Source organism: Leucopleurus acutus (assembly GCF_964270905.1).
Source record: "Leucopleurus acutus genome assembly, chromosome: 9".
In the NCBI taxonomy this organism is placed as follows: Eukaryota; Metazoa; Chordata; class Mammalia; order Artiodactyla; family Delphinidae; genus Leucopleurus; species Leucopleurus acutus.
In genome coordinates, this window is record NC_139144.1 from 95,421,924 (window position 1) to 95,437,044 (window position 15,121).

Below are 15,121 nucleotides of genomic sequence, written 5' to 3' on the forward strand. Positions count from 1 at the left end.
TAAAAGAAAAATTTTTTAAAAACACAATAAAGCACGGTATGAAGCAGCAGTATTTGGCAGTGTCTTTTGTCTTCTTGCTCTACCTGCCAACATTGGATTTATCCTCCCCAAAAGAGAGGTTCCTGAAAGTGATGTGTAAATGGAATTTGGGGTAAGATAAATCATCATTTACAGGTTTTCTGGAGAAATGTTCTTGAGTAGTGAATAAACTGTCCTCTATTTCAGTGCTAGGCCTCAATCCACAGTAAGAAATACATCTTACATCACCCCCAGCACACACGTGCCTGTTCACAACTGATCCAAACAGCTCATGCAACAATACCCTTACTCCATGGAATGCATTCTGAATTGGTTTCCTAATCTTTTCTGTAAAAACGCTGGTTACAACCCACTAAATTTGACTTCATGACTCATTAACGGGTCTCGGCCCACAGTTTGAAAACACTACACCAGTTTAATATTTTATCGATCGGGATGTTTCTGTTTTGCATGTTGTGCCTATAGCTTAACTGCCTGGTCAGCACATTCCACAGAGTGGAGCTGATCTGGTCCCCATGCTAGAAGCAGTGACTCTTCCAGACTCTGTGGGGAAAAAATAAAAAGGAAAATTCACCTCAGCTCCATGCTTCTCCTGCCAGCATCAGGGACTGACGAACTCCAGGTCTTCCTAGAAATTAACCTTGGTTCTGGGGTACACTTTGTGGGGGGAAGGAAACATTTTTTTTCAGCTCCTTTTTCCCCTGCAAATTCAAAGTTGTTTTTGTTTTTTAATCTTCTCTTTGGATCACCTCCTTTCTCTCAGTGGCTCCTCAGAAAAGGTTATTCAAGTCCACAAAACAGTTAAATGACTCAAAACCCAGATCTGTATCCTCCTTTAAGTTGCTGTCCTTCAACTAGCCACTCCCACCCCAGCCAAACAGGGGACACCAGGAAAAATTGGTGGTAAGGGCCGCCTAAGAGAATGTGAGCTGAAAGAAAGAACAGGGAGGCTCAATAGGTGTTGGCTGAGGTAGCAGGCTAGTCCTTTTCATTTTGGGTTTGCTGGATAACATGTGATGCTAAGAAGCCGGAGGAAAGGTGACCTAGTGTGGCCTCACCCCGTGCTTTGTACCCAATGGCAGCTCCTCCGGATGGGGAGGGAGGGGGAGGCGGAGGGAGGGAGGGTTGACACTTTCCTTTCACTTTCTCAGGCCACCAAACCTGACACCTGGGGACAGAACTACAGTTCCCACCACGCCTCGAGACAGGAGGAAGAAGGGGCACGGAGGACCAAAAGGAAAACCAGGAGAAAGAGCAAACGTTACCTACTGGCAGAGGTGAGAGAGCCAGACAGGTAAGCAACAGGTGCAGGTTACAGGATGCAGGATGGAGGGTGTTGGAGGGTGGACATCGCTTGTTTCTCCTTGCAGGGCGTGTAGGCGGAGGTGAAGGGGGCTTTTGTGGAAACCCTGAGGACTTACTTGGTGTGTGTGTATGGGGCGGGGGGGCATGGAAGTAAGATTTCAGCTCAAATTACAGGGATAAGACACCGGAAGTGGAATGGCTTTCTTTACTTGAAAAGCCCGGGGAAGAGTTGTTTGATTATGTCTCGTGTCTGCTGGATCATTTAGCCATAGTGATTTCAGAGGAGTCCAGGAGAAGTGTAGGATCCTCCGTCTGTTTAAAGCTCGCAGTTTTTACGTACAGATTTTAATCTGTGTGATGATACAGACTTGTCCTTTTCTATGACTTCTGAGAAAGCCAAAAACTAAAACTGGGGGAAATGAAGAAGGGTGTCATAGGCAGGAACAATTTGCAACACATCAAATTTCGTCATCAAATGAAATAAGGTTTCCTGTATTTTTAAGAGACATCTGACGAGGAGACCCAACACAACCAAAGAACAGTTGAAGGGCCCGGGTATATCTGCCATGAGGGAACATGGTTGCTGCTCCAACTATCTGCTGTGGAGTAGGAATCTGCTGTCATGTGGAATGGGAGTCCTGGTATAGCATGAGGGTCCACAGATGGAAACCTCGGGGAGATAGATTTCAACCCCATGTAAGTTAGAGCTGTGCACACAACATAGATTTTTTTAAAAGGTAGTGAGTTCCTTGTGATCTGAGATGCTGTGGGTATTTAAGCAGAGACGCTGAAGGTGGGAATAAAGTTTCAGGTGGGTGATTGTGTCGGTCAACACTTCCCAAGGCTAGCTAGTCCTCAAAATCACCTGGGAGTGTGTGCATGTTTTTAAATCTATTTAGCAGACCTAAGATGGGCTCCAGGAATATATAGATATTTAAGTATCTTCCCGGGTAATTCTGATAATCAGTTAGTTTGGGAGACACTTTCTTTTCCGGCCTATGGTAGAGTATGGCACAAACATTCGAACCACAGGGTTTTTTTGTTGGTTTCGTTTTGTTTTGTGGCACCTCGAGGCTTGTGGGATCTTAGTTCTCCAACCAGGGATTGAAACCGGGCGCTTGACAGTGAAAGCACAGAGTCCTAACCGCTGGACTGCCAGGGAATTCCCCACAGTTTTCATTCTGAATATTCTCAGAATCATAATTTCCAGGACAAGGAAAAGCAGGTGCCAACCGGAAGAAAAGGGCTGTGTGACTCTTCCCGAAACTGACTTGTCTGTCGGGTCTCATTGATGCTTGCAGCTGGTTGCCTTGCCATTCAGTCTTCCAGTAATTTGTGTTCCTCCCGTGTGACATGGAGATAGGCTGACAGCTAGGCATGTCTCCCACCTGATAACTGGCAGGTAAAACACTCCTGCTGGGCCCCGAGGCATGTGGGATCTTAGTTCCCGGACCAGGGATCAAACCCACCACCCCCTGCAGTGGAAGCGCTGGAAGCATGGAGTCTTAACCCTTGGACTGCCAGGGAAGTCCCAGTCAATGCTGTCATCTGAGAGTGTTGACCGTGTACTGGGCCCAGCAGAGAACAGCAGTAGAACCTCTTCATTCCAAGGTCACCCCTAAAGTAATGTTAACTCACCTAGGACAGGTGGGGTTTGTGCGGGCAGCTCCCTCTTACCTGACCAGTAATTAACATCCTTCTCCCACGAGGATGGCAGTGCTAGGAAAACAGTGACCTCACTCTGTCTTGTCCTGTGCTGAATCCCGAGTGCCAAGAATAGTTCCCGGCCCCTGGTAGGTGGTCACTAACACAGGGGTCCCCAATCCCCAGGCTGTGGACCAGTACCGGTCCTGTTAGGTACTGGGCCACACAGCAGGAGGTGAGCGGCAGGCGAGTGAGCGAAGCTTCACCTGCCGCTCCCCATCGCTCCCCATCGCCCCCATCGCTCCCCATGGCTCCCCACCGCTCCCCATCGCCCCCCATCGCCCCCCATCGCTCCCCATGGCTCCCCACCGCTCCCCATCACCCCCCATCGCCCCCATCGCTCCCCATCGCCCCCATTGCCCCCATCGCTCCCCATTGCCCCCATCACTCCCCATCGCCCCCCATTGCCCCCCATCACTCCCCATCGCCCCCCATTGCCCCCATCACTCCCCATCGCTCCCCATTGCCCCCCATCGGCCCCCATTGCCCCCCATCACTCCCCATCGTCCCCCATCGCCCCCCATCGCCCCCATTGCTCCCCATTGCTCCCCATCACTCACGTTGCCTCCTGAACCATCCTAGCCCCCCACCCTGTCCGAGGAAAAATTGTCTTCCACGAAACCAGACCCTGGTGCCGAAAAGGTTGGGGATGGCTGCACTAAAGAGAGACTGAATTCCTTTTCTTCCTTGATCTGTTCTAGGTGGCAAAAGCCATGCAATTCTCCAGCTCAGCCAGGGCGGCGGATGAGAACTTTGACTATTTGTTCAAGATTATCCTCATCGGGGATTCCAACGTGGGGAAGACGTGTGTGGTGCGGCATTTCACGTCCGGGGTCTACACCGAGGCGCAGCAGAACACCATTGGGGTGGACTTCACTGTGCGTGCCCTGGAGATCAACGGCAAGAAAGTGAAGGTCAGAGGGGGATAGGGGTGGGTCTGCCTCTTTTAGCCATGGTTCCTAACCCCGAAACACATGCCTGAGGAGTGAAAGATTTAAATATAAAATATGAGATCATTAAAATACCAGGGAAAAAAAACCCATGGGAGTATTTATTTTTATCATTGAGGAATAGAGAAGTCAGCCTTTAAAGTAAGACAAGAACCCAGAAGCCATGAGGGAAAATATTGCTCCATCTAACTATTCAAAGGCCAGATTAACACTCTTCTAAATGATCATATAAAGGTCAGATTTCTACATACTCAAAAATACCATAAACAGAGTCAAAGACGAGTGACAAACCGGAAAGAAACATTTGCAAATATGGAACTGACAGAGAGCTAATTTCTCTGATGTGAAAAGAGCTCTGATAAATATCGAAGAAAAGACCAACAACCAAATACAAAAAGTAGGCACTTCACAGATTAGACAAAGCAGCTACTTCACAGATGTTGTGTGAACTGGCTCATACATTTATGTGAAAAAGTAAAAGTGCCCATTGTTACTCATGATCAAAGAAATGAAATTAAAATAAGTGAGATAATATCATTTACCCATTTGACCAACCAAAAAAGATCAAAAAGTGTTGGTGAGGGCTTCCCTGGTGGCGCAGTGGTTGGGAGTCCGCCTGCCGATGCAGGGGACACGGGTTCGTGTCCCGGTCCGGGAAGATTCCACATGCCGCGGAGCCTGCGCGTCCGGCGCCTGTGCTCCGCAATGGGAGGGGCCACAACAGTGAGAGGCCCGTGTACCGAAAAAAAAAAAAAAAAAAAAAAAAAAAAGTGTTGGTGAAAATGTAAATGGATTTTGTGTGGGATCCTTATTAAACAAACACAATAGTAAAAAGACATTTTGAGGCTTCCCTGGTGGCGCAGTGGTTGAGAGTCCGCCTGCCGATGCAGGGGACGCGGGTTCGTGCCCCGGTCCGGGAAGATCCCACATGCCGTGGCGCGGCTGGGCCCGTGAGCCATGGCCGCTGAGCCTGTGCGTCCGGAGCCTGTGCTCCGCAACGGGAGAGGCCACAGCGGTGAGAGGCCCGCGTACCGCAAAAAAAAAAAAAAAAAAGATAAAACATCTGGACGAAGGGATGAGTGTGGTAGGAAGGCAAAAGAACACCAGACCTGAGGACACTGGATCCGCCTCTCCCACTGAAGGGCACCTTAGGTGATGGCCCCCAACCTGAAAACCTTGGGGATTTTACCCTGGGAGCACCTGAAAAAAGACAGATTCCTGGGCCCCACCCCAGACCTCCTGAATTTGGATCTTAGAAGTGAGACCCAGGGAACGACTTAGGCGAGCAAGTTCCCATCGGGGGGGGAACTCCTGATGCGGACCCCCTTTCCTGCCCTTCTCCAGATGCAGGTGTGGGACACTGCAGGCCAGGAGCGCTTCCGGACCATCACCCAAAGCTACTATCGCAGTGCCCACGCGGCCATCATTGCCTACGACCTCACCCGGCGGTCCACGTTCGAGTCTGTTCCTCACTGGATTCACGAGATAGAGAAATACGGGGCGGCGAACTTGGTCATCATGCTGATTGGTAGGTCGATTTCAAAGTGTTTCGCTTTCCTTGACTGCCCGCCGCCCCCCATGCTCAGCTTTTTCTGTGTTTCCAGTGGCAGTGGAACAGGAAGCCGTAACAGTGCACGTGGCGGATGGGACCTCAGAAAACATCTGGGCCAGAAATTCCCATCAGGTTCACTTGAGCATGAGAGTGGGGTGGTTTGAACTTGTTAACAATACAGATTCCAGGGCCCCACCCTAGAGTTTCTCACTGCAAAAACCTGAGATGGGGCCAGATATCTAGATGAAGGTACACCCTGGCTGATTCGACACACGTCTGTACAGACCACACAGGAAGTATTCTGTAGTCTGAGCTTCACAGCATCAGATGGCTCTTAATCCCCGGAAGAGCCGCTCAGATGACTATGACTGACCACACTCTTGAATGACTTATCACACCTGCTAAGATGCTAAGCAAATCTTAACAACAAGCCAACATCAAAATTAACCGCAACTTCAACTATACAAAGTGAACTCACAGCTTGAAATACGTGCCGTCACATTTTGCATTCAGAAACAGGTAACGTGCTGTCACTTCCCTATAGTATTAGCTTTGCAAGCAGTGCCCCTCCTAAGGACACTAATGTTTACCAAGTGGCAAGTTGGTTTAGGTTCTTGCTACTCAAAGCGTGGTCCACGGACCAGCAGCATCAGCATCACTGGGGTTTTTGGTTTTAGGTTTCTTTTTCTTTTTTATTTGTATTAAGACTTATTTTTTCAGAGCAGTTTTTCAGGTTCTCCGCAAAATTGGGAAGGTACGGAGATTTCCCATATGCCCCCTGTACTCACACATGCATAGCCTCTCCCATATCAACATCTCCTACCAGTGTGGTACATTTGTTACAAAGGATGAACCTACATTGACACATCATAGTCATCTGAACTTCACAGTTTACATTATGGCTCATTCTTGGTGTTGTACTTTCTATGGGTTTGGACAAATGTCTAATGACAAGTATCCACCATGATGGTATCAGAGAGAGTATTTTCACTGCCCTAAAGATCCACAGAATCAGCATCACTTTGGGGGTTGTTAAAAGTGCCCCACCTCAGGCCCCATTCCAGACCTACTGAATCTGAATCTTCGTTTTAACAGGATCCTAGAGAGATTCATATGCAAATTAAAGTTTGCAGAGCACAGGTCTAGAGAGCTGCTGTGGGACTGAGCGCTAAACATAGCAATGATTAGTGGATTATTTATCCATGCACAGGCATATCCTAGCTGTGTGGTAAGTTACCTTCTGAGCCTTAGTTTCCTCATCTATAATATGCAATCAGTATTCACTAGGGTTGTTGTAAAGGTGTGACGAGATAGTGTGTATACATCGCTTGACAGTGCCTAGCACATAGTAGGAGCTTCATAACGGGTGTGGGATTTGTTTCTAGAAGGTTCATTTGTTTGAGGGAACAAACTCCTCTGTGTTCCTTAAACAATGGGGTGGGGTGCTTATGGCGAGGGTGCAAGTCCCTGGGACCTAGGAAAACCCAGCCCAGCATTCAAGCCCAGCAGAGTGGGAGACACAGTGGAGCCAGGCCACCCATCGCAAGCAGGAAGTTGGGGACCCTCTTCTCAGGGCTGGGCTCTGTGTACCAGCCTCCTCCACCATTGTGTATCTATGTCTTCTCTCAGAGCTGCTTCTTACATTCAGGATACTGTGGGCCTGCAGCACTCTCCCTCTGAACCATCCCTCCTGGGTTCCTCAAAGCATCATCCCCAGCCTGCTCCTGCCACAGAATCCCTCATTCTCTCATACCCTCCAGCTCACATTCTTCAGGAAGGAAATCCCATTGCCCCGTTCCTTTTTCTTTTAATACTTAATTTTTAAAAAATATTTATTTATTTATGTATTCGGCTGCACCGGGTCTTAGTTGCAGCACACAGGGTCTTTTAGTTGCGGCAAGCACGCGGGATCTAGTTCCCTGGCCAGGTATCCAACCCAGGCCCCCTGCATTGGGAGCACGGAGTCTTAACCACTGGACCATCAGAGAAGTCCCGCCCCATTCCTCTTTCTCATGGCAAAGCCTGGCCCAGGCTGATGGCCAACCTCATGGTGGCGGGCAGGCCTGGTGTAAGGTGCCAGGCCTGGACCAAGCAGCTGGGCCCCGAGGGGGGAGGCAGTGACAGGAAGCATAGCTGGGCTGCAGACGGTCCACAGAAGAGGTCACTCGCACACATCGTTGGCACATCTAGCCCATCTATTATTACTATTGTGATTCCAAAAAGGACTTGTTATTCTAGAACCATGTTTTCCCTGTCTTTGCTGTTTTAAGTCACAGTCTAGCCCCTATCATATGCATGGCCTTGAAGAGAATGCTGCTTTGTAACTCATTCTGCTTCTTGTAACTTAAGAATCAAAGTCATTCCAAGAGCCTAGACGGGGCTCGTTCCTTCGTGCTGCATCAGATCAAAAGCTCCCTAACCACAGCCAGCTGCCAAAGAAAATGCGCCTCAAACTTAGCCCCTCTTTTCAGAGGGGCTGTGTCTTTTCCCTCATGGCAGAAAACAGGAGAGATTAGTGAGACTGGGAAGTGTCTTCCACATGGAGGGCGACTTGTCTTTTTGGAGAAGCGTGAGCTGCCTCCTCTCTCTTGTTACTTCTCAGCCAAAGGTCCCCTCTGGAACCAGAAACATTTTTGATTTGACTTCAGATATAAAGAACACTTCTTCAAAAGGCAGAGTTCAGGGCTTCCCTGGTGGCGCAGTGGTTAAGAATCTGCCTGCCAATGCAGGGAACACGGGTTTGAGCCCTGGTCTGGGAAGATCCCACATGCTGCGGAACAACTAAGCCCATGAGCCAGAACTACTGAGCCTGCGCTCTAGAGCCCACGAGCCACAACTACTGAGCCCACGAGCCACAACTACTGAGTCCACATGCCACAACTACTGAAGCCCACGCGCCTAGAGCCCGTGCTCCGCAACGAAGAGTAGCCCCCGCTCACTGCAGCTAGAGAAAGCCCGCATGCAGCAATGAAGACCCAATGCAGCCACAAATAAATAAATAAATTTATTTTTAAAAAAAGAAAAAGGCAGAGTTCAGAGTTATAAAAATAAACACTGACCCCCAACAGAGCCATATTTCTTCCTCAATAACCGCTTCTTCAAAGCACCGAGGAGGACACTGGCCAAGGTTTCTGACACCCTTCACAGCAGCTGCCCCTGAAGTGTGATGACCAGGAGGGGTGACGAGATCTGACGACAGGTGACATTTACTAAACTCCACTCTGAGTCTGCCCCTGGGTCCCTTCATTTAATCCTCACAACCATCCTGAGAAGCAGAGACGACCATCCTCGTCTCCCAGCTGAGGAAACCGAGGCCTCTGGAGGTTAAGTATCCTGCCAAGGAGCTCAGCCGAGTCACCTACTGACAGGTGAGGCAGGATTTGAATCAGAGCCCCGGGTGGTTCAGTTCCTGTCCAGCCACTTTCCAGTAGCTGGTCAGGCCGACAGTCGCCCCCTGAAGCTCTGGTTGAGGCAATGTCTCGTCCACTCCAGTGCCTGGACTTTGCAGTCAGACAGATTTGGGTTCAAATCTCCCTCTCTGTCCTTCCTGTCTGAACTTGGTCTCATCCCTCTCTCTAAATTTCTACTTACTCATCTATAAAACTGGTAACCTGCCTCAAAGGTTTTGTTGAATTGAAAGGATTAAACAAGGTAACATATAAAGCACTTAGCACAGTGCTGAGACCTCAATCCAGGGAACGAGGGGCTCAGAGGGCATCCCCCGGAGAGGGGGGACATAGCTGAGCCGCCAGGGAAGGTGGGAACCCCACCAACAGTAGCTCCCAGGGAAGGCAAGCTTGGGTGTGAATCCCTTGCATCTCGCTGAGGGGAACCACGCCATCCTAAACTCACTGGCGGTTACCCAGGAAGGTGGGTTGGATCCCTCTTCCATTAAATTCACAGGCTTCCCAGGAAACGCTGAAGCAGAACATTGAAAGCTGCCATGCAAAGCCACCCTGACCAGCCATCCCCTCCGGGCTGTCTTTGGAAGGCCTCACCCGCTTCTCCACCGCCGCCTTGTCCTCCCTTGCTGGCCCCGCCCTTTGATGGCCCCGCCCCCACCAGCATTGTCCTTCACTCTTCCTCCCCCTACTGCAGAAACAGGTGGGGCAGAGTAGGGGAACAAATGCCAAGATGTGGTGGGATTTCCACGAATCTCACAACTTTTGCTTGATATTTACTCCCTCGTCTGTCTGTTGCAACAAATATCTCTGCCCCACTTCTTAACTGGTTCTAGAAATGCCCCCAAAGATGATCAGGACGTGTCCCCAGTGTTCCCGCTTATGACGCATCCAATCCCAAGGGCTGACACCACGGGTCTTCCTGCTTACTGTCAGTGGCCTCCTCCCTTTAATCTGGGATAGCCAACTGTGCTGTTCCCTCACAGAAGTGTCCCTGCCCGTTTTACCATATTTTCCATTCTGTCTCCATGGTTCTTCACACAAATGGCTTTCTCTCTCAAAAGTTTACCCCAGCCCCTAGAGGCCATGTCACCACCATACAAAATCAAAGAGACCATTGTGCGTTGATTTGTCCTCTTCCTTCCCCTCCAGCTATTCACAGGGAACCCAGCTCCTCAGTAATGTCCCTCTGTTTACTTATTTAAAATTTTTTTAAAATTATTTTTGGCTGCATTGGTTCTTCTTGCTGCATGAGGACTTTCTCTAGTTGTGGCGAGCGGGGGCTACTCTTCGTTGCAGTGCGCGGGCTTGTGGCTTCTCTTGTTGCAGAGCATGGGGTCTAGGTGCGTGAGCTTCAGTAGTTGTGGCACACGGGCTCAGTAGTTGCAGCTCGCGGGCTCTAGAGCGCAGGCTCAGTAGGTGTGGCGCACAGGCTTAGTTGCTCCACGGCATGTGGGATCTTCCTGGCCCAGGGCTCGAATCCGTGTCCCCTGCATTGGCAGGCGGATTCTTAACCATTGCGCCACCAGGGAAGCCCCTGTCCCTCTGTTTAAAACCTTCGGTGTCCCCATCACCCCCAAGATAACACACAAATTCCTGAACATCATTCACAAGGTACCCTGCTTTCCGCCTGGAGATGGCTGCTTCTTACCCTTTTCTCATCCCCCTCTGTTCTGTTTCTAACTTCTTAACTCTTCCTACTCCCTCAGAGTGAGGGTTTGGGAGCCAACCTCCTTTTGTAGGTTATGTGGCTGTTCTGTCTCTTAACATTCTTTGGCATCTGCTATTTGTCCCCTTAGGATCTCGGGCAAACTTTCCACTTAAACTCCTGTTATATTTAAAGGTCCACAATCTCTCAGCAAAAGCTCTTAGAACCTGGATTCCCTGGTTCTACATCCTCACCAGCACTTGCTATTATCAGATCTTTTCATTTCTTCCATCCTGATAAGTGTGTCGGGATATCACTCGCATTTTTTATTTGCAGGTCCCTGTTCACTGTTGAGGTCAAGCACCTTTTCATACACTTGTTAGCTATTTGGATATTCTCTTTTCAATTCTCATGCCCATTTTTCTGCCTGTTGTTTGTCTTTTTCTTATTGATCCCTACAAGTACCTTATGTTTTCTGGAAATAATCTATGTTGGTTCGGGTCTTCCAGGAAGATGTCAGGACAGGATCCGATAGACATGCAAGAGATTTATTGGGAGAAATGGCTGTGAGGGGTAAAGAGGAAGGCGCAGAAGGAGGCAGGGAGAGTCGTCTATGTCATGCAGACCTGCCCCTGGGAAGGAGAGAAGGAAGGAAGGAGGATGGTGTCCAAGAAAGGTTCGTTCAGCCCTGAACCAAAGCTGCCTGATAGAGGAATGGAACCCTGGTCTCTGCAGCAGGGGTCTGCGTTAGTGCCTCCCTGTGCTGGGGCCTCTGCACCAGCTGGCGGAGGACAGTGGGGTAGCAGCTGGGCTGGGGTCACCTATGCTCCCTGAAGTCAGTTCTCTTGAACAGCTCTGAGCCCTTTGTCAATTGCATGTGTTGCAAATACATCTTTCACTTTTATTTATTTATTTTAAATTTTTTTTTTTTTTAATGTTTTGGCCGCGCCATGCGGCATGTGGGATCTTAGTTCCCTGACCAGGAATCGAACCCATGCTCCCTGCATTGGAAGCTTGGAGTCTTAACCACTGGACCACCAGGGAAGTCCCTCATCTTTCACGTTTTTACTCTCAGAGTTCCTCTTCACTCTCTTGATGGTGTATTTTGATGAACAGACATTTTTAATTTTAATATATTTCAATCCATCAAACTTTTCCTTAATGATTATTGCTTCCTGTATCCTATGTAGGAAAATTTACCCTAATTGAAATCATTAACATAGCCTTACATTATCTTTTGAAGCTTGCTTGCTGTATGTTTTTTGTTTCTTTAACATCTTTATTGGAGTATAATTGCTTTACAATGGTGTGTTAGTTTCTGCTGTATAACAAAGTGAATCAGCTATACGTATACATATATCCCCATATCTCCTCCCTCTTGCGTCTCCCTCCTACCCTCCCTTGCTCGCTGTATTTGTTTGTTTGTTTATAATTTATTATGACTTTTACATTTAGATCTGCAATCTATCCAGCATTGATTATGGTATACAGTGAGAGGTCTGGGCCAAAACTTGTAACTATTCATGTAAAGATCCAATTGCCTCCGTACTATTGACTAAAAAGGCAATCTTGTCCACTGCTCTGTGGCACCACCTTTCTGTGAAGGGTACATATATTCGTGAGTTTGTTTCTGAGCTTTTTATTCTATTCTACTGGTCTATTTCATGCATTCTTTTGGAGGGCAAAAATATTTTAGATATTACAGTGGTTTGTGGCCTCCAAAGGGCCAGATATACAGTGTATCTGTAGGGTCTGTACACAAATTTTGTAAGGTCTGTACACAAATGTTCACTGAAGCACTATTCATAATAATAAAAAACTAGAATCAACTCAGTTTCCTTCATATGGGTGGGTAGTTAAAGAAACTGTGGTACATCCATACCATGGAACATGACTCAGCAATAAAAAAGAAACTACTGGGGGCTTCCCTGGTGGCGCAGTGGTTGAAAGTCTGCCTGCCGATGCAGGGGATACGGGTTCGTGCCCCGGTCAGGAAGGTTCCCACATGCCGCGGCATGGCTGGGCCCGTGAGCCATGGCCGCTGAGCCTGCGCGTCCGGAGCCTGTTGCTCCGCAACGGGAGAGGCCGCGGCAGTGAGAGGCCCGCGTACCGCCAAAAAAAAAAAAAAAAGAAAAAGAAACTACTGATATATACATCACTCTGATGGATCTCAAGAGAATTATGCTGAGAAAAGCCAATCTCCAAAGGCTACCTACTGTATGATTCTTTTTTTAAAAATAAATTTATTTATTATTTATTTATTTTTGCTGCGTTGGGTCTTCGTAGCTGTGCGTGGGCTTTCTCTAGTTGCAGGGAGCTAGGGCTAATCTTCATTGCGGTTCGTGGGCCTCTCATTGTGGTTGCTTCTCTTGTTGCGGAGCACAGACTCTAGAGCACAGGCTCAGTAGTTGTGGCACACAGGCTTAGTTGTTCCACGGCATGTGGGATCTTCCTGGACCAGGGCTTGAACCTGTGTCCCCTGCATTGGCAGGTGGATTCTTAACCACTGCGCTACCAGGGAAGCCCCTACATAACATCCTGGAAATGACAAAATTATACAGATGGAGAACAGATTAGTTACCAGGGGTCAGGGATTAGAGCTGGTGGGAGGTTGTAAAGGGTAGCACGGCGAGCACTTCGTGGTGATGGAACTGTTCTGTATCTTGACTGCACTGGTAGGTGTAGGAATCTACACATGTGATCAAATTGCACAAATACATACGCACGCACACACACACACATACAAAGGAATGTGTGTATAATTTGTGAAATCTGAATAAGCTCTGTGGGTTGTATTAGTGTCAATTTCCTGGTTTTGATATTGTACTGTAGTGCAAGAGGTTACCATTGGGGGAAACTGGGAGAAGAGTACACTGGACCTCCCTGAATATATATATATATATATATATATATATATATGTAGTGTGTGTGTGTGTGTGTGTGTGTGTGTGTGTGTGCAATTTCCTGTGAATCTAGATCTTTTTTCCAAATAGGAAGTTTTACTGTTTTTCAGAGGCGAAGGGGTAATTAGGGGGAAAAAAGATCGAAAAAGATCCTCTATGAGGACAGTAAAGAAACACTGGTCTAGCCCATCTTAATTGCTGTAGCTTTGTAATAAACCTTGATGTCTAGTGAAACAACCCTGGTGAGAAAGTAATTTCGCCTTTAGATTCCTGCCTCCGAGAGATCAAAGTCCAGTGATTAGATGAAGGTAGATTGAGGAGGAGGAAAGAAATGCGGTACTTCTCTTACAGTAAATCCTGGGCTGTGCTGGCAAAACCCCTCATCGAGCTTTCTGGGGGAATTGCAAATGTTCTGTGTCCTGAGGGGGATGGCGGTTATGGGACATAGACATTTGCCAAAACTCATTGACCTGTCTGCTTCAAGTCTGTGCAATTTTTTTTTTTTTTTTTTTTTGCTGTACATGGGCCTCTCACTGTTGTGGCCTCTCCCGTTGAGGAGCACAGGCTCCGGACACGCAGGTGTGTGTGTCCTACTGTACAGCACAGGGAACTATATTCAATATCTTGTAATAAAGTATAATGGAAAAAATCTGAAATTTTATATATATATATGAATCACTTTGCTGTATACCAGAAACTAACATAACATTGTAAATCAACTGTACTTCAATTAAAAAAAAAAAAGATAGTGGCTCTGTTTCCATTCATCGTTGGGTTCATTTTCAGTAAATCTGCCATCAGTAACTATTTGTGAACAAATGCATGTGCACATATTGCTAAACTAAAATGTTCTCTTTGAAGTTCACCTTTTAAAAAACCAGATTAAGTTACTCATCGGAATATTTGCTTCTCTCTCACTCCCAGGGAACAAATGTGACATGTGGGAAAAACGGCACGTCCTGTTTGAGGATGCCTGCACACTGGCTGAGAAATACGGCCTCCTGGCTGTCTTGGAGACGTCTGCCAAGGAGTCCAAGAACATCGACGAGGTCTTCGTGCTGATGGCCAGGGAGTTGATGGCTCGCCACAGCCTGCCCTTGTATGGGGAGGGCACCCTGGGCAGCCTCCCCCTGGATTCCAGTCCTGTCCTCACGGCCCCGGGGCCGAGGGAGAAGAGCCAGTGCACTTGTTGAGTATGTTCCCCGGGCCGGTGGCACCCAGCAGAGGCCACCTCCGAAACCAAGGGCAGCGGACGGCCTCGTGTCTGCTGAGTAGACCTCGGACTCCAGTGCGGACTTGCAGCTGGTCCTACTCCTTCCTGCCTGGTGGGGGGGGCACCCTTTTGCCTCAGTTCACACCAGAGTGGGAAACCCTGACTCTGAGGATAGAGGACACCACTGTTTTTCTTGACTTTTCCTAGGACTCAAGGCCCAGTGGTAGGAGGACAAGATTTGTTCCTTTTCATCTTTCCCTTTTCTGTCTCCCCAACCCTTCAGCTGTTCTCTACTGAACTCTGCCTCTCACTTGAAGAAGAGGGTAGTGAAGGAAAGAAGAAAAGAGAAGTAGAAGAAGGAAAGAAGACAGGGGAGAAGATGTTTGGAACATTGCAGAGTGGTTGA

The 15,121-nt window shown here is 48.1% G+C and overlaps 1 protein-coding gene across 2 annotated transcripts; it reads left to right on the top strand.

The window, feature by feature from the left end:
• Positions 1 to 1,232: 1,232 nt before the first annotated feature.
• On the top strand, positions 1,233 to 14,695 carry RAB19 (RAB19, member RAS oncogene family; the record flags this gene model as incomplete). 2 transcript variants are annotated; one of them, XM_082846993.1, is made up of 4 exons in its annotated part: positions 1,233 to 1,333; positions 3,750 to 3,962; positions 5,343 to 5,526; positions 14,427 to 14,695. In XM_082846993.1, the coding sequence occupies exons 2-4, from the start codon at positions 3,762 to 3,764 to the stop codon at positions 14,693 to 14,695; spliced, it is 654 nt and encodes a 217-aa protein (XP_082703119.1). In that variant the 5' UTR covers positions 1,233 to 1,333; positions 3,750 to 3,761. The 2 variants fall into 2 exon arrangements, with proteins under 2 accessions (XP_082703119.1, XP_082703120.1); XM_082846994.1 differs by lacking the exon at positions 1,233 to 1,333 and adding an exon at positions 2,138 to 2,155.
• Between the last annotated feature and the right edge of the window lie 426 nt (positions 14,696 to 15,121).